The sequence below is a fragment of the Erythrolamprus reginae genome, chromosome 11, assembly GCF_031021105.1.
Source record: "Erythrolamprus reginae isolate rEryReg1 chromosome 11, rEryReg1.hap1, whole genome shotgun sequence".
In the NCBI taxonomy this organism is placed as follows: Eukaryota; Metazoa; Chordata; class Lepidosauria; order Squamata; family Dipsadidae; genus Erythrolamprus; species Erythrolamprus reginae.
This window is the reverse complement of record NC_091960.1, coordinates 4855584-4874234: the sequence shown is the minus strand read 5'-3', so window position 1 is coordinate 4874234 and position 18651 is coordinate 4855584. Positions and strand designations below refer to the sequence as shown.

The 18651-nt window shown below is 48.0% G+C and overlaps 2 protein-coding genes across 13 annotated transcripts in view; both read right to left on the bottom strand.

Annotated features, from left to right (window-relative positions):
- Positions 1–4387: 4387 nt before the first annotated feature.
- LOC139173882 (zinc finger and BTB domain-containing protein 26-like) lies at positions 4388–6423 on the bottom strand. Its single transcript, XM_070763757.1, is given in 4 exon segments — positions 4388–4659; positions 4661–5224; positions 5226–5772; positions 6352–6423. Coding segments are annotated over 3 exon segments (1287 nt in total). The 5' UTR covers positions 5763–5772; positions 6352–6423; the 3' UTR covers positions 4388–4473.
- A 4531-nt stretch (positions 6424–10954) lies between these two features.
- The window catches only part of LIPE (lipase E, hormone sensitive type), a 40279-nt gene continuing 32582 nt past the window's right edge, over positions 10955–18651 (bottom strand). For 7 of the 12 annotated variants that reach the window (XM_070764049.1, XM_070764045.1, XM_070764057.1 and 4 more), the window contains 5 exons: positions 18249–18543; positions 16946–17173; positions 15410–15550; positions 13604–13974; positions 10955–12462 (listed from right to left, as the gene is read on the bottom strand). In XM_070764049.1, coding sequence (XP_070620150.1) covers positions 11908–12462; positions 13604–13974; positions 15410–15550; positions 16946–17173; positions 18249–18543 — 1590 coding nt within the window. In that variant the 3' untranslated portion in view covers positions 10955–11907. The remainder of the gene's footprint in view (positions 12463–13603; positions 13975–15409; positions 15551–16945; positions 17174–18248; positions 18544–18651) is intronic. The other 5 variants (XM_070764046.1, XM_070764053.1, XM_070764051.1 and 2 more) reach the window with 1 other exon arrangement.

The window sequence follows — 18651 nt, the reverse complement described above, 5'->3', positions numbered from 1 at the left end:
TTGACTTTGAACAAAAATAGCGAATTTGAAAGTAGCTGAGATTCTATCTGGAATACTGTGTTCAGTTCTGGAGACCTCACCTACAAAAAGATATTGACAAAATTGAACGGGTCCAAAGACAGGCTACAAGAATGGTGCAAGGTCTTAAGCATAAAACTTATCAGGAAAGACTTATTGAACTCAATCTGTATAGTCTGGAGGATAGAAGGAAAAGGGGGGACATGATCGAAACATTTAAATATGTTAAAGGGTTAAATAAGGTTCAGGAGGGAAGTGTTTTTAATAGGAAAGTGAACACAAGAACAAGGGGGCACAATCTGAAGTTAGTTGGGGGAAAGATCAAAAGCAACGTGAGAAAATATTATTTCACTGAAAGAGTAGTAGATCCTTGGAACAAACTTCCAGCAGACGTGGTTGATAAATCCACAGTAACTGAATTTAAACATGCCTGGGATAAACATATATCCATTGTAAGATAAAATACAGGAAATAGTATAAGGGCAGACTAGATGGACCATGAGGTCTTTTTCTGCCGTCAGTCTTTTACAATCCGACCAATCAGGCATTTACAGTGGGGGTGTCCCTCTGGCTTTACTGCCAATCAGCTTCAATCTGTGTTGGGAGAATTGGCGCTAGACTTATGGTTGGGGGTCACCACAACGCGAGGCACTGTATTAAGGGGTCGCGGCATTAGAAAGGTTTGAGAACCACTGCTATAGGGCATCAGATTCAGAAAGACTGAGTAGATATATTGGACTGGGACTCCTCTCCCAAATTGCTAGCTGGGGAGATGGGAGTTGTAGTCCAATCAAACAACTAAATAACAAAACAAAGGGAAAATTGTGAACAATACATTCAATGAAAATAGTGAATTATTCTTGACAGATTGGGAAAGCACAGATATCTATACTTTTCTTTACGGAATATCAGAAATGTAAAACAAGAAAATAAAGGTGTGTTACGTAAACGATTTTCGTATGTGTATATTGTACAGCTGTGTTTCTGAACTGCGTTTAATGTCTTTGTCTAAATGTCGCGTTTTTGTATTTTTTTCTTTCTTTTGTTGTATGTTCACATTTCAATTAAAAAAGATTTCTTTAAAAAAAAAAAGTTGAGAACCACTATTTTAGAGGGCTTAGTACAGGTTTTTGTCACCCCGACCCAAAACTACCTGCTGTTAATGGAGAAGCTAATCTCCGGAACTGCCTGCTACCGCACGAATCCCAGCGACCGATAAGGTCCCGCAGAGTTGGCCTTCTCCGGGTCCCGTCGACTAAACAATGTCGTCTGGCGGGCCCCAGGAGAAGAGCCTTCTCTGTGGTGGCCCGGCCCTCTGGAACCAGCTCCCCCCGGAGATTAGAACTGCCCCCACCCTCCGTCTTTTGTAAACTACTCAAGACTCATTTATACCGCCAGGCATGGGGGAGTTGAGATATTCCTTCCCCCTAAGCCATTACAAGTTATGCATGGTATGTTTGTGTGTATGTTTGGTTTTATAATAAGGGTTTTTAGTTGTTTTTATTATTGGATTGTACATGTTGTGTTTATTATTGTTGTTAGCCACCCCGAGTCTGCGGAGAGGGGCGGCATACAAATCCAATAAATTATTATTATTATTAATCTGATTTCAAGAGCACATGCCCGCATGTCATTAGACTGTTATTAGATGTTTTGACGATACTTTTGACAAAATCTCCTTGTCACTTTCTGATTTGCAGTCCGATCTTGAGCAGAGTTTTATCACCGCCATTCAGCTGCCTGCAGAGGTGATGGAAGTGACAGGGCAAAAACTTTCTGTGCTACTCACAATCGGCAATCTTACTTGACGGATGGGATTCCTGTCTCCACCCAGCTGCTGCCTGGTCTTCTGCTGGAAATCGGCACTCCGTGTGTTACACCTGTGCACGAGCAGAGTTCTCTGGGAATAACAGATTAACAGAGTTGGAAGGGACCTTGCAGGTCATCTAGTCCACCCCCCTGCCCAAGCAGGAGATCTTAATACAGTGGTCCCTCTACTTACAAACTTAATTCGTTCCGTGACCAGGTTCTTAAATAGAAAAGTTTGCAAGAAGAAGCAATTTTTCCCATAGGAATCAATGTAAAAGCAAATAAGGCGTGCGATTGGGGAAACCACAGGGAGGGTGGAGGCCCTGTTTCCTCCCAGGAGATTCTTAGAGAGGCCCCACGGAGGTTCTCCCTGACTTTTCCGGCTCTGTCCCAGGAGATTCCTAGAGAGGCCCCACGGAGGTTCTCCCTGACTTTTCCGGCCCTGTTCCAGGAGATTCCTAGAGAGGCCCCACGGAGGTTCTCCCTGACTTTTCCGGCCTTGTTTTCTCCCAGGAGATTCCTAGAGAGGCCCCACGGAGGTTCTCCCTGACTTTTCCGGCCTTGTTTTCTCCCAGGAGATTCCTAGAGAGGCCCCATGGAGGTTCTCCCCGACTTTTCCGGCCCTGTCCCAGGAGATTCCTAGAGAGGCCCCACGGAAGTTCTCCCCGACTTTTCCGGCCTTGTTTTCTCCCAGGAGATTCCTAGAGAGGCCCCACGGAGGTTCTCCCTGACTTTTCCGGCCCTGTCCCAGGAGATTCCTAGAGGCCCCACGGAGGTTCTCCCTGACTTTTCCGGCCTTGTTTCCTCCCAGGAGATTCCTAGAGAGGCTCCCCGGAGGCTTCTCCCTGCCTTTTCCGGTTACAGTTTCGGAGGCTCGGGTTTGTAAGTGGAAAATGGTTCTTAAGAAAAGGCAAAAAAATATTGAACACCTGGTTCTTATCTAGAAATGTTTACAAGTAGAGGCGTTTGTAGGTAGAGGCACCACTGTATCTGCCTCTAATTAGGATCGAACTCACAACCTCCTGATTGGGAGGCAAGAGCTCCACCAGAGCAGAACTGGACAAGAAGAGCTTGACTTCATGTCAAAAGGAGTGGGGGGGGGGGAAATCAGGCCACGGGTCACTTTTTTTCAGCACTGTTGTATGGTTACTAAACGAACTGTTGTAACTCAAGGAGCATCTGTATCTCAGTGGGTTGGGATTAAACACACACACACATACTTTTGATCTTTGAGTTAACACCCACCCACACCCCCTAGTAGTGGGCTGCTCCATGGACGGTCCGGTACGCAGTCCTGGTTGGAAAAACGGAGATGCGCAAGCATGCGCTGGCACAAGATTCGTCTCCTGGGCATGCGCGGGAAGCTAAATCTCACGTGAGGATGCTCTCAGGCGCGAGATCTCGCCGATTTTTGCCTCCACGCATGCGCAGAAGCAAATTGTTGAAAACTCACATGCGGGTCTTTGTGAGATTTCTGCGCATGCGCATAAGCCGAATCTCATGCCTGTGGGGAGCCCTTCACTGAGACTCCCCCCTCCCTCTCAAAGGCTTGGAATTAAACCCACATATTCTACAGCCTGCCCTTTATTCGGTTGGGATTAAACACGCAGCTGCCTATCACCCCTTTTCTCCCCCACAATTCTGGCGGGACCCAGGGGAAGAGCCTTCTCTGTGGTGGCTCCGACCCTCTGGAACCAGCTGCCCCCAGAGATTAGGATTGCCCCCACCCTCCTTGCCTTTTGGAAACTCCTTAAAACCCACCTCTGCCATCAGGCATGGGGGAACTGATATAACTCTCCCTTGCCCATGTTGTTTTTGTGTATGATTCGACTGTGTGCTTGTTTTTTTTATATATTGGGGTTCTTTTGGATTTTTTAACTTAAAACTGTAATTTAGATAGCTAAATATTAGATTTGTTACTATGTTTTGTTTACCATTGTTGTGAGCCGCCCCGAGTCTGCGGAGAGGGGCGGCATATAAATCCAATAAATCTAATCTAATCTTTTAAAAAAACCAATCAGTCAGTAATTATCATCACACGGGCTCTTTTTAACTCTTGTTATGCGTGGCGACGAGTTACATCCTTTTATTGAGAGAGACGAGCGCTCCTGCCCTCCCCGAGCCCTTGTTTGCACTCCTATGCCACGTGGGCGCACTGGTGTTAAAATTCGCAAACGGGCCTGAACGCCGCCTGTCTCTCGCGCGCATGTGTCCGTTTCCTTCAGTTCTTCCGAAGTTAAGACTGACGTGAGAACTTCAAGTGCTTGAGGTAGGAAAATCCCAGAGGACGATCTGCAGCCGTCAGCCCAGCGCAAAGTTCTCCTTCACAGCCGTTGCGAACGGGAGGTATAGTAGAGGAGCCGTAGGGTGGCGCTGCATGACTGCCCTTCGAGATAGGGGGGGCGCAAAGGCACCCCAGTCCCCGGCCAGTTGCTTCATCTCACCTCGAAAGGTGGACCAGCTCTGGAAAACCAAACACGTCCGGCAGCGGCCAACGCAACCGCCCGCATCCCATAGAAGAACACGCAGCTCCATCCATTTTTCCGACGTCTCACTACTCCAGGCCATCGCCTGACTACTCGACAAAACTGGCCGGGCCGACCACTAATACTACGCCATCTCCCAGGAGGGTCTCCTGGCTGCTTCTCATAGAGAGGACGCGGGGAGCGGGAGCGCCCCCTTCGGGTTGCGGAAGAACCTGCCGTTGAGGCTGTAGCTGCCCTCGTCCCCTCCTCCCCGCACGTCGAAATCGATGGTGACCTCCTCGATCTCCTCGTGGCTGTTCTGCACGGTGCTCTTCCCGTGGAGCTCCTTCAGGTGGCGCCGCAGCCCCCGGCTTGTGGGTGAAGTGCATCTCGCAGTAGTTGCACCGGTGGGGCTTGATGCCGCTGTGCAGGTTGAGGTGGTCCTGCAAGGTGGCGTTCTGGGTGAAGCACTTCCGGCAGATGGGGCACTGGAAGGGCTTGAAGCCCGTGTGGACCCGGATGTGGCGCGTCAGGTTGCTCTTCTGCGAGAAGACCTTGCCGCAGCGGAGGCACAGGAAGAGCTTGTGCTCCTGGACGTGGCTGACCAGGGGGCCCAGCTGCTGGAAGGCCCGGCTGCAACGGGGGCAGCGGTAAGGACGCTCCAAACCCGGGACCTTCCACGACGACGCCCCGCCGCCCGCCCGCCACTCCCGGTGGTAGTTGATCGCCGGGCGGTGGCGGTGCGAGGGGTAGCTCCTCCACGGAGGAGAGGGCGAGGGCATCGCGGAGGGGAAGGGGAGCCCTTTGCCGGCCCCCATCTCGCCGTAGCAACCCTGCAGGTAGCTGCGGGTGATCTCCACGGCGGAGTTGATGAGGGAGAGGGAAATGGCGGGAGAGGCCGGGCCGTGGGAGCCGCGCGGGGTGAACTCCACGGCCCGCCATTTTGGTTTCTTCGCAGTCTTCTTTGCCCGGGGTGGACGAGGGCTGTTTCCCCCCTTCTTCTTCCTCCTCCTCCTCTTCATCTCCATCTTGCTGTTCGTCGTTCTCCTCCTCCTGCTTCTCCTGTCGTAGGGCGTCTGTCTTCGGGACTAGGTAGTGGGAGACGGCCTGGGCGCAGCGCTCCACCACGTGGCCCATCTGCAAGAAGGACGCCGCCGTCAAGTAGTTGACCAGTTCCTTGATGGGCACGTCCAGGCACCCCGTGTAGCAGGAGAGCAGAAGCTGTCGCCCGATCTCCGGGCTCTGGAAGAGGGAGACCATCACCTCTTGCGAATCGTTGAGCAGGAACTGGTCGCGCAGGAAAGGGGAGCAGGCGGCGAAGACCACGCGGTGGCCGGGGACCCGCAGCTCGTTCACCTGCACCGTCACGTCGCAGAAGCGGCGCTGCTCCCGCAGCTGGTCCATGCGGTGCAGGACGCCATCGCCGTAGCCGGGGAACCGGAACTGCAGCCGCTCGCAAGCTGGGGCCATGATGATACGCCTGGGAGAGACAAGACAAAGCGGAAAGGAAGATGTCAACCCTGAAGTGAACCCGGATGAGGCCATCTTGGAGGCTTCGAGGTTGCCATGAAACAGGAGGGACGGGGGTGGGGGGGGATTAGATAGATGGGATTTTGTAGCCAAAGCAAAAACGTTTTCCTGTGGGAACCAAGGACATTCTCATAGGCCAGAGTAGGAGTGAAGTAACCAAGCAACCAGCCAGCATTATGAATGGACAGCATGACCAGTGACTTAGGGGAATGAATCAATCTATCTGTCCGTCTGTCTAATCCATGTATGTATGTATGTATTTATATGTATCTATGTATGTATCTATGTATCCATGTACCTATCTATGTATCTATCTGTGTATCTCTGTGTATCTATGTATCTATCTATGTATCTATCTATGTATCTATCTATCTGTGTATCTATCTGTGTATCTATCTATCTATCTATCTATCTATCTATCTATCTATCTATCTATCTATCTATCTATCTATCTATCTATCTATCTATCATTTTGCAAGTTTAGTTTATACTGTACTGAGAAAATCAATTTTTACAGAATTTTACTCACTTTAGCCAAACCTGGTTGATATGGGTACAAAACCGCCAAATTTGGTCCTGGTTTACATTGAGTATTTTGAATTCATTTCACAACTAAAAAAAATAAGGACTTTCCAAAATGTTAATTGGGTAGGGCAGGCTTGGATTATTTTACGCCCGGCCTTTTCCTTTTTCAAAATGCCGCTTTGTTGAATTAAAAATCTCGCCGAAGCAGCAAATTATTTTGATTTGTTCCCGCACGTGCTCTCTATTCCCGAAAGCGGCCTACGCCGTCGGAGCGACGGGCGCGCGTCTCCTTACACTATGGTCCCCTCTCCCGTACGCAACCCGCGGGCTAGCGCGAGAGGATCCTTTTGCATTCCAAAGCTGTTCTTAGAGCGCCCCCTGGAGGCGCCTTTGAGCATGCCGATACGCTACTTGCGCACCTGCCCCGTTCCTGAAACGCCTATTCAGAGACGGCACTTACGCTCGCCGCCTAAGGGGTGCTGGCTCTTTATAGCGGGACGTACGGCACGCCTTGTGGAGCTACTCACCTCACCGTCGCCTGGGCCGCCTTAGCTGCCTCTTTCCGGGCGACGCCTTAGTGTTTGGAGCCCTCCAAGGCGGCCGCTTCGCCTCGGCTCCCTCAGGCCTGCTCGCAATACCTCAGCTGCGCCGCCATCTTGGAATCCGTCTCTCAAAGGGTCCGGGACTTTTTCCTCCCAGGCGGGCAAGGGCAGGGATTGCTCCGCGCCGCCACCCGCCTCCGGGGCGCAGCACAAGGGGGACCTCCGAGAGCGGGTGGGAGAGTGAAGGGTCATGCTAAGCGCTGGTATCGCTCCGCGGGAAAGAGTCCCAAGGCTTAGTCCTTCTGACGACCCATTGGGAGGGAGCATAGTTACACCCCCTTTAGTCCTTCCTGTCTCTCTAGTGCAACCTCCCCCTAAATTGGTGCCTCCAGAGGGTCGGACTACATATCCCATCTCCCTAACTAGCAGATGGGAGTTCAGGCCAATGTCTCCTTCTGAGCCCCATAGGAAGTTGAGCTCTCCAGTCGTTCCTGTTTATTTGCAATGTCCCCCAAGTTGGTGCCTTCTCAGGATTGGACTACAACTCCCATCTCCCCAGCTAGCAAGGTGGGAGAGGAGTCCCCAGTCCAATGCATTTATTCAGTCCTTCTGATGCTGAATAGAATAGAATAGAATATAATTCTTTATTGGCCAAGTGTGATTGGACACACAAGGAATTTGTCTTTGGTGCATAGGCTCTCAGTGTACATAAAATAAAATATACAGTATATATTGGTCAAGAATCATGAGGTGCTACACTTAATGATTGTCGTAGGGGTCAAATAAGCAATCAAGAAACTTAATAAAAATCTTAAGGATACAAGCAACAAGTCACAGTGATAGTCATATCACTATTGCTCTCCTATATCTCCTATACCTTTCCTCTATTCCTATATCTCTTCTTCTATTCTTTCATTGATATGTTCTATTCCTATATCTTCTTTTCTATTATTTCTTAGATATATTTTACTATGAGTATCTCCTCTATAACCTTCATCATGTATTTTACTATGTGTATATTGATATATACCCACTAAAACCCTTATTGTGTATTGGACAAAATAAATAAATAAATAAAAATAAATAAATAAATAAAATAAGTGGGAGGAAATGGGTGATAGGAACAATGAGAAAAATCTAGCAGTAATAGTAAAAAGTTTGACAGTGTTGGGGAAATTATTTGTTTAGCAGAGTGATGGCGTTCGGGGGAAAACTGTCCTTGTGTCTAGTTGTCTTGCTGTGTAGTGCTCTTTAGCGACGTTTTGAGGGTAGGAGTTGAAACAATTCATGTCCAGGATGCGAGGGGTCAGTAAATATTTTCACTGCCCTCTTTTTTGACTCATGCAGTCTACAGGTCCTCAATGGAAGGCAGGTTGGCAGCCATTGTTTTTTCTGCAGTTCTGATTCTCCTCCGAAGTCTGTGTCGGTCTTGTTCGGTTGCAGAACCGAACCAGACAGTGATGGAGGTGCAGATGACAGACTCAATGATTCCTCTGGAGAACTGGATCAGCAGCTCCTTGGGCAGTTTGAGCTTCCTGAGTTGGTGCAGAAAGAACAAAGGAAGCTGAGCTCCTTCCTCCGGCCAGTCCTATCTGTTTGCACTGTTCTCCAGGTTGGTGCCTCCAGAGGGCTGGCCTACAACTCCCATCTCCCCAGCTGGCTGGTGAGAAAGGAGCTGTAGTCCAATGCATCTACTCAGTCCTGTCGCCCCATAGGAAGCTGAGCTGTCTCCTCCAGTTGTTCCTATCTCTCTATTTGCAATGTTCCCCCAGGTTGCTGCATCCAGAGTGTTTCCCCAGCTGGCAGGATGGGAGTTGTAGTCTAATGCAACTGCAGGGTACTATCTTGGGCATAATCAGAAGTCCACAATGCAGCAGTGTTCATGCCCTTAGCATTCAGGGAGTGTATTACAGCGCACACTTCACACTTAGAAACATAGAAGTCTGACGGCAGAAAAAGACCTCATGGTCCATCTAGTCTGCCCTTATACTGTTTTCTGTATTTTATCTTAGGATGGATCTATGTTTATCCCAGGCGTGTTTAAATTCAGTTACTGTGGATTTACCAACCATGTCTGCTGGAAGTTTGCTCCAAGGATCTACGACTCTTTCAGTAAAATAATATTTTCTCATGTTGCTTTTGATCTTTCCCCCAACTAACCTCAGATTGTGCCCCCTTGTTCTTGTGTTCACTTTCCTATTAAAAACACTTCCCTCCTGGACCTTATTTAACCCTTTAACATATTTAAATGTTTCGATCCTGTCCCCTCTTTCCCTTCGGTTCTCCAGACTATACAGATGGAGTTCATGAAGTCTTTCCTGATACGTTTTATGCTTAAGACCTTCCACCATTCTTGTAGCCCGTCTTTGGACCCATTCAATTTTGTCAATATATTTTTGTAGGTGAGGTCTCCAGAACTGAACACAGTATTCCAAATGGGGTCTCACCAGCACTCTGTGAGGGTTAGGAGGATGTCCCTCTTCCTGCTTGTTATACCTCTAGCTATGCAGCCAAGCATCCTACTTGCTTTCCCTACCGCCTGACCGCACTCTTCACCCTAAATTCTTGGAGGAAAATGGAATGAGGACGCTCATCTCTAACCTTCACAACCCCAGTTGATGCTCTACTAACCACTGGATTTATCTACCACGTCTGCTGGAAGTTTGTTCCAAGGATCTACTACTCTTTCAGTAAAATAATATTTTCTCATGTTGCTTTTGATCTTTCCCCCAACTAACTTCAGATTGTGTCCCCTTGTTTAGATCAAGACCCTGGATCTATACTGCTAATTTCCCCATCACCAAAGCTCGGTGAGGCAAGTCGAATTGAGAAATATAAACCGGCTGAGATTACAAAGACAGCTGGACGTATCCTCCTTTACACATCCTTCCTCCTTTTGCTCAAAACCACAAATCTTGTGGTGTTTCCTGCCTTGGAGGAACAGAAAAGTTCTTGGTTCCCTTTATTTTTTTCAGCGGTGTATATTGTTAACCATTCACCTCGCTTGCAATACCCGTAGTTTGGACCACCCTTGACCTAGGAAAAGTGTTGCATTTATTGAAAAACATTAATTCTAGTTGTACGAACTAGAAATAAATACCCAATTTCGAATATTAAAAAAAAAACCCATCAAAAATTATTTATTTATTGGATTTGTATGCCGCCCCTCTCCGTAGACTCGGGGCGGCTGCAAACAGCCATAAATGCACAACCAATTGCCAAATTCCCCCAAATGTGATTTATTTATTATTCATTTGACTTATATGCCGCCCAATCCCACAGGACACAGTCATGATCACATGACTGTGGAGAGGCAGATCAGAACTTCTCATCCAATTAGTACCGTTTTTTGGGGGGGAGGAGAGAGGGGCTGTCGGAATTTTGACCTGTCGTAAATTTTTACAGGGGGGGACAAATAAATGGAAACACTTGACTTTTTGCCATCATAATGTTTGAAAATGATCAAATCAATCAAAACTTGACATATTTTAATGTTTTTAAAAATTTCTGTTATTTGATATGTTTTTTTTTAAAACTACCTATTTTTTTTTACAGAAAGTTAAGAAAATTGGTTATAACTTTCTAGAAATGGCAGACGTCTCAGACTTTCAAAGAGGCCAAATTTGTTGGTGCTCGAACGGCAGGTGCTAGTGTAACCGAAAGTGCCTGAATGTTTGGCGTTTCAAGAGGTCATGTCTCAAAAGTCATGACTGCTTTTGAAAAAGAAGGGAAAACGTCCTCAGCCAAGCACAGGTCCGGTCGAAAGTCGAAGTCGTCTGAGAGAGACCAGTCGGACTCTAAAGCGAATTGTTAGAGCGGATCGCAAGACCGCAGCTCCTAAAATCACTGCAGAGCTCAATAGACACGTACAGAACCCAGTTTCCATAAAAACTGTTCAAAGGGAGCTTCATAACGGAAGAGCTGCAAGGTGTTTCCATTTCTTTGTCCACCCCTTGTATATCCGTGTTGTTGTTTCCCCCACCCAACCTTACCTGGAATTTATTTCTGCACGACAAAATCACCCCCCACCCCCGACTCAGCCTTCCAGTACAGAGTTTACGCCACTCAAAATCAAACCAACTTTTATTTACAAAAATAGTTGCTTAGCCCCAGAAGCAAGCTGGAAACCCCAGCTTTTCTGAGAGGTCCCTGTGTTCCCAAGACCCCTCCCCATCCTTGGTTTATAATAACGGTAGTGTTTCCCCCAAAGGCAACCTGGTGGAGTGAATAGAAAAGATAAATTTTGAGAATGGGGAAAAAAATTATCTCAGTGCAGTGCAAATCTTCAGCACGAAATATGGCTGACCCCCCAAAAGTGGGTTTAGTTGGGGGGGGGGGGGTAGGCAATGAGGCAAGGCAGTGATGGTGAACGTTATTATTATTATTTTTGTGCAAATGAGCGGAAGACTCAAAAAGTGTTTGAAGAATGGACGGGCCTGGATGGACCGAACACCATCATCCTCTCCCTTCTGTGCCAAGAGGAAGGTTAGCGTTGTGCTTCGGATGGCTAGGAATGGGTTCTTAGGATTTGGCTAGAAAGCCACACACACACACACAAACACACACACACACCATCCCACCCCCAAGTATATCTCCTTAAAAATCTTAAAAATACTGAGATCAAAAAGAAATTGGGGGTAAACAGGAAAGGAAAAGAGGGCCAAGGTTGAGTTTCAAATAGGGAGGGCGAGGATATTCCGCTCGGGGCCGGACACAACAAAGAGAAATCGGCTTTGTACAGTTTTACACAGCTTTTTTTCCCCCTTTTCTTAAAATAAAAATCCAGACGGGTATAAAAGCATCGTTCCGTGGCGGAATGAAAAGAATGGAGAAGTCGGGACAAAATGGCCGCCGCGGGTTCGGTTAGCCGTGGTGCCAGGCAGCATGAGCAATTCCCCTTCGAGGTTCGGAGACGAATCCGGCGGGAAGGGGGTTAAAAACGAAAGCACCGTTGCAAATCGCACACCATGTTGAGAGACGGGGTCTCGGAGGGGGGGGGCACAGGATGGAAGGGGGGCTCAGGCGCCCACCCCTCTTCCCGAGGTGCTACTTGAAGGGCCAGAATCCTGGCCTGGAATGACGGCGGTGTTTAAGATGGGACCGGGTGTCGGAGTGGGGCTGACGTTCTTGGCCTTGTTTGGCTGGTCCGAGGAACGGCCGCCACTTTGGGGCTCTGGAGTTTTGCTGGCGGGTCGAGCTTCCTCTTTGGGCCTAGCGGTCCTGCTCTGTGCCGCTGGATTGGGAGAGGCTTTGTGCTGAGGGGGGACGCCGTTCTCCTGGATGGGAGGGAGGTTGGCATTCGCAGGCCCGGGCGGAGAGGTTCGCTCCAGTTTCCGATGTTTCGGGACGGCGGCCGGAGGTGGTGGCGGGGCAGCGCCGGAAGGAACCAGAATGTTCCGGATGAGCTCTGTGCAAACAGCCGAGGCCTGGCGGGTCTCGCGGCACAGCTGGGACAGGCTGAGGAAGCCGTGAGGCAAATCTTGCACTACTCTCAGAGTGACGGGCTGGCCGAGGGCCCGCAACCTCTGGGCAAACATCACGGAGTCGTCCAACATGGGATCCAGAGCGCACGCCTAAGGAAGAGAGATGTAAATCATAAGAATCGGGACATCCTCCTAACCCTCACAGACTCCACAGGGACAGCTTGGCCTAATGTGTTCGGAAACTTCAGATCGTGCAGAACGCAGCCGCGAGAGCCATCGTGGGGCTTCCAAGATTTGCCCACGTTTCTTCAACACTCCGTGGCTTGCATTGGCTGCCGATCAGTTTCCGGTGACAATTCAAAGTGTTGGTCATGACCTTTAAAGCCCTACATAGCAATGGACCAGATTACCTCCGGAACCGCCTGCTACCGCACGAATCCCAGCGGCCGATAAGGTCCCACAGAGTTGGCCTTCTCCGGGTCCCGTCGACTAAACAATGTCGTTTGGCGGGCCCCAGGGAAAGAGCCTTCTCTGTGGCGGCCCCGGCCCTCTGGAACCAACTCCCCCCGGAGATTAGAACTGCCCCCACCCTCCCTGTCTTTCGTAAACTACTCAAGACTCATTTATACCGCCAGGCATGGGGGAGTTGAGATAGCTCTTCCCTCTAGGCCATTACAAGTTATGCATGGTATGTTTGTTTGTATGTTTGGTTTTATAATAGGGGTTTGTAGTTGTTTTTTATTATTGGATTGTACATGTTGTGTTTATTATTGTTGTTAGCCACCCCGAGTCTGCGGAGAGGGGCGGCATACAAATCCAATAAATTATTATTATTATTATTATTATTATTATTATTATTATTACAGTATTATTATTATTATTATTATTATTATTATTATTATTATTAAATGGCTAAGGCACCAGATCTGAAACCTGGAGATGGTGAGTTCTAGTCCTGCACCGAAGCATGCGCGGAAGAAATAGCTGAAAATCGGCAAAATCTCCAACACGAGAGCATCTTCGCACAAGATTTGGCTTCTGCCAAGGACGCTCTCGTGCACAAGATTTCTCTGATTTTTGTGCTTCCGTGCATGGAGAATTGCTGAAAATCGTCAAAATCTCGCACGGGAGAACAAGAAATTCCTGTGCATGAGCAGCAGCCAAATCTTGTGCCAACGGGCGCGCGGGCGCCCACTGGATGCACACGTCCCCGCGACGATCCGGTAGCGGCCGGTAAGTGGAACCCCCGCCTGCTTCCAACCCACCCCTGGTCCCCCGCAGCCGTGCTCACCACGATGTGGACCGGAGGGAGTCCCTTCAACATTTCATCCGGGGCCAATAGGGGCGACATGAAGGGGTTCTTGACGATGGGCGACTGCTCGAGAGGCACGCTGGTGGCCGGCTGGTTGCTGCGTAGCGGCTGGAAGCCGTCGGGGAACATCAAGCCCTGGGAATTGCTGGAGGGCAAGGCCTCTTGATCCTGGTCGGAGAAGAAAAAGCTGGCCTGATCTTCGGATTCCAGAGTGGAAGAGCTTGAGTCTCGCTGGACGTCGGAGGACCCCAGGAAATTCTGACATGTCTGGCTCTTCTTGCGGGAATCTTTGTGGCAGGCAAGCGGCTTCGATTTCAGGCTGATCTCGGAGGAACTTTTCCTCACGGTGTCTGCACAGAACGAGAGAGTAACAGAGATGGAAAGGTGTCAATTTAATCAACGTTACCTGTCTGCTATACATATACATTTTCTAGCCAATCATAACATTTGCCCTGTGCGTTAATATCTCTGCTTTCAGTTTTGCAATTGGATAGAAAATGAATATAGTCAGACAGGAATAAAATAAGAATAAAAGTTATAAAATTCATAGAAACATAGAAGACTGACGGCAGAAAAAGACCTCCTGGTCCATCTAGTCGGCCCTTATACTATTTCCTGTAATTTATCTTACAATGGATATATGTTTATCCCAGGCATGTTTAAATTCAGTTACTGTGGATTTACCAACCACGTCTGCTGGAAGTTTGTTCCAAGGATCTACTACTCTTTCAGTGAAATAATATTTCCTCATGTTGCCTTTGATCTTTCCCCCAACTAACTTCAGATTGTGTCCCCTTGTTCTTGTGTTCACTTTCCTATTTAAAACACTTCCCTCCTGAAACTTATTTAACCCTTTAACATATTTAAATGTTTCGATCATGTCCCCCCTTTTCCTTCTGTTCTCCAGACTATACAGATTGAGTTCATTAAGTCTTTCCTGATAAGTTTTATACTTAAGACCTTCCACCATTCTTGTAGCCCGTCTTTGGACCCGTTCAATTTTGTCCATATCTTTTTGTAGGTGAGGTCTCCAGAACTGAACACAGTATTATTCCAAATGGGGTCTCACCAGCGCTCTATATAAGGGGATCACAATCTCCCTCTTCCTGCTTGTTATACCTCTAGCTATGCACCAAGCATCCTACTTGCTTTTCTTACCGCCAATAGAGTGATAAAGAAATTATATAACCCGAATGACAAAGCTATAAGGACAGGGTAAATATTGGTTTTAAAGTATATACCAATAATTAAAGGATAATGATTATAAATTTAGTTAAAGATAAAATATGAGAAGGGTAGGGACACCAAGAGAATATAATTCAGTCAGCAATATACAGCGGTACCTCTACTTGCGAACTTAATTCGTTCCGTGACCAGGTTCTTAAGTAGAAAGGTTTGTAAGAAGAAGCAATTTTAAATAAGGTCCAGGAGGGAAGTGTTTTTAATAGGAAAGTGAACAGAAGAACAAGGGGGCACAATCTGAAGTTAGTTGGGGGAAAGATCAAAAGCAACATGAGAAAATATTATTTGACTGAAAGAGTAGTAGATGCTTGGAACAAACTTCCAGCAGACGTGGTTGGTAAATCCACAGTCACTGAATTTAAACATGCCTGGGATAAACATAGATCCATCCTAAGATAAAATACAGGAAATAGTATAAGGGCAGATTAGATGGACCAGGAGGTCTTTTTCTGCCGTCAATCTTCTATGTTTCTAAGGGCATCATGGAGCCCTGGTGAGGTCCGTCTTATCATTCGCTGTAAACCCACCCCCCGTTGTGCTTGCCTGTCTTGTCCATCAAAGAGCCCACCAAGACAGACGCACCCAGGCGCAAGTCTCGGAAGAGGAGGGCCGTGTTACGGCGCATCATGTCCACGGGGTCCAGCTTCTCCAAGGTCGAGTCGTCCTGCTGCTCGGACTCCATTCCTTCGAGAAAAAGAGGCGGAAGGGGAAGCATTCGTGTTAGGAGGGTCCGAGCGTGGTCACTTTAAGGCTGGGGGACTTCCCTGTTATTCAGGATACCGCTTGTAAGCGTGATATGCTTAGAGCAGTGATTGAATTTATTAGATTTGATGATCATGTGACCAAGGGGTGGCTTAAAGGTCATGTGACTGGCTTAAAGGTGGCCAACTTGACGCCACTCACCTCGTCTCAAAGAGATACAGTTTCCCTCTCTATTTACTATTACGGAACATCCAAAATATACTATTTAATTCTATGTATATAAGCCATATATGTACGCATATATTACACACAGGCACACAAAAATATATACTGCTCAAAAAAAATAAAGGGAACACTTGAACAACGCAATATAACTCCAAGTAAATCAAACTTCTGTGACATCAAACTGTCCACTTAGGAAGCAACACTGATTGACAGTCAATTTCACCTGCTGTTGTGCACATTCAACTTTGTACAGAACAAAGTATTTCATGAGAATATTTCATTCATTCAGATCTAGAATGTCTTGAGTGTTCCCTTCATTTTTTATTGAGCAGTGTACATTATCTATTACAGTGTTTCCCAACCTTGGCCACTTGAAGATATCTGGACTTCAACTCCCAGAATTCCCCAGCCAGCATTCGCTCAGGTACACTCAGGTACACTCAGCATTCACTGCCTGGGGAATTCTGGGAGTTGAAGACCAGATATCATCAAGTGGCCAAGGTTGGGAAACACTGATCTACTATATAAACCGTATGTGTATGTGTACGCACACTATACACATTCAACCTCATTTACTGCGATAGGAAAAACATAACCCGAGCCCACCTAAGCGTAGCTGACTGTACCAATAGGAGCTCATCACTGGTCTTCACATGCTCGGGATAGACAAGTCCCTATCTCACTGAAGGCCAATGACCCAACGGCTACTCTCAACCTGGTGCTTTCATTTGCCTCAACTGCCGGCGGCCATTTTATAATCCGCTATTGTCAGCCATTTTGGTTTGGGCCTAATTCAACGGCTCAAGATCCAGGGGGTTTCCTCCTTATCCCCCTCTGCTCCTGGAGGGGAATCACTCTCCCCGGGTCCCAGTGCCTAAGTTTTCTCCTTCGCACATTCCAGGAAACGCGCACTAAAGGCAAAACAGGGTTAGGCCTAAAGCCAGCAAGGCCTCAAAACAATCCGAAACCCGGCTGCATAAGGCCTTAATTAAAAATCTGTGACCAGGCCTCAAAATCTCAGGCAGCCTCCAGTGGAGATATCGCTCCCTGCTGACCAGGCAAACAAGGCTCTTATGGGGTCCACCTTCTTCCCTCCTTGTCCTTAAATATAGGAGCCGCCCCCCCTCCCCATTTCCCAGCGGTATCCCTCACCTGCGTAGGCGTTGAGGCATTTGCACAAGACGCTGAGAGGCAGGAGCGGGTCCAGCAGTGTGAGAAGGCGCGAGGGCGAGGCGGCGGCCTCCAAGAGGGTGACGGGGTAGGCCGCCATGATCCCATCTGGCATCTTGATCCCGAAAGCCGCCGCGCGCATGGAGACAGTGATGCAGAGGTTGCCGCCGGCGCTGTCCCCGGCGAGGCAGACCGTTTGTGCTGTGGAACCTGGGGCGGAAAGGAAGTCTCGTCAGGGATCCTCCTGGATCCACAGCTGAGCCTCGATCACCCCCTCTTGGCTGTGGCCAGGGGGACCGTTGCCTTCCATAAGGCCATGAAGACGTGGCCTTGCCGGCAAGCCTGGGGGAGCCACGAATTGACATCCATCATGGCCAAGTTGTATAATGGTAGGCATGTACGCTGATCAGATAGTTCAACTACGGGGTTTTAATCAGGGTTTTATAGTTTTAGACTGTATATTCGACTTCTTTGTATCGGAGCTGTAATTTTATATCGTTATAAGCCGGCATAGAAGTCGAATATTTATTTAATTCGACTTCTAAATAATATAAATAAGAGCCGGGGTGGTGCAGCAGGTAGAGTGCTGTACTGCAGGCCACTGAAGCTGACTGTAGATCTGCAGGTCAGCGGTTCAAATCTCATCACCGGCTCAAGGTTGACTCAGACTTCCATCCTCCCCAGGTGGGTCAAATGAGGACCCGGATTGCGGGGGCCATAGGCTGATTCTCTGTTAAAAAGTGCTATTTGCTAACATGTTGTAAGCCGCCCTGAGACTAAGGAGAAGGGCGTCATAAAAATCGAATTAATTAAGTAACTAAGTAATTAAGTAATTACATAAATAAATAAATAAATAAATACATAAATGAATAAATGAACGAATAAATAAATAAATAAATAGTGGCAAAGAAGAGAGAGAGCATATAGCTCTGGCAGGCAATCGCGCAGGTCAGTGAGAGATTTGGCTTCTGCGTATGCGCAGGAAACGAGATCTCATGAGAGGACGCCCGCGAGAGCGAGATTTCAGCGATTTTCGCTGATTTTTTTTGCTTCTGCGCTCAATTGCGGTCACAAATCAAGGACTCCATAAAGCAGAAGTCTCAAACCCGGGCCACTTTAAGACTTGTGGACTACAACCCCCAGAATTCCTCAGCCAGCTTTGCTGAGGTGAGATGTTGAGCTTTCCTGGCTGAGGAATTCTGGGAGTTGAAGTCCACAAGCCTTAAAGTGGCCCGGGGTTTGAGACCCCTGCCCTAGAGGGAGGGGGCCGCTCCCAATGGCTTACCCAAGAGGTGGCAGTTTTTAAGGGCCCAGCAGTAGGCAAAGAAGCATTCTTCCAACGCCCGTGGGAACGGAGCCTCCGGCGATAAGGAGTAGTCGATCGAAAGGATAGGGACCCCTAATTCCTGAGCCCAGGATTTCAGGTAGGGCTCGTGCGACTTGGAAGTCTGGGCGACGAAACCCCCTCCGTGAAAATGCACGATGAGGTAGGGGGAGCGGGCCTGGATCTTGGACTTCCAGGGTAGCTCCAGGGCCAGCGTTCCTTCAGGTCGCATCAATTTGAGCAATTCGTCACTATCCTAGGGAAGAAGGAACGGATCACAGGGTTAGGTGATGATGATGGTGATAATAATAATAATAATATTGAATAATTATTAAAACAATAAATATTGACAAAACCACGATCT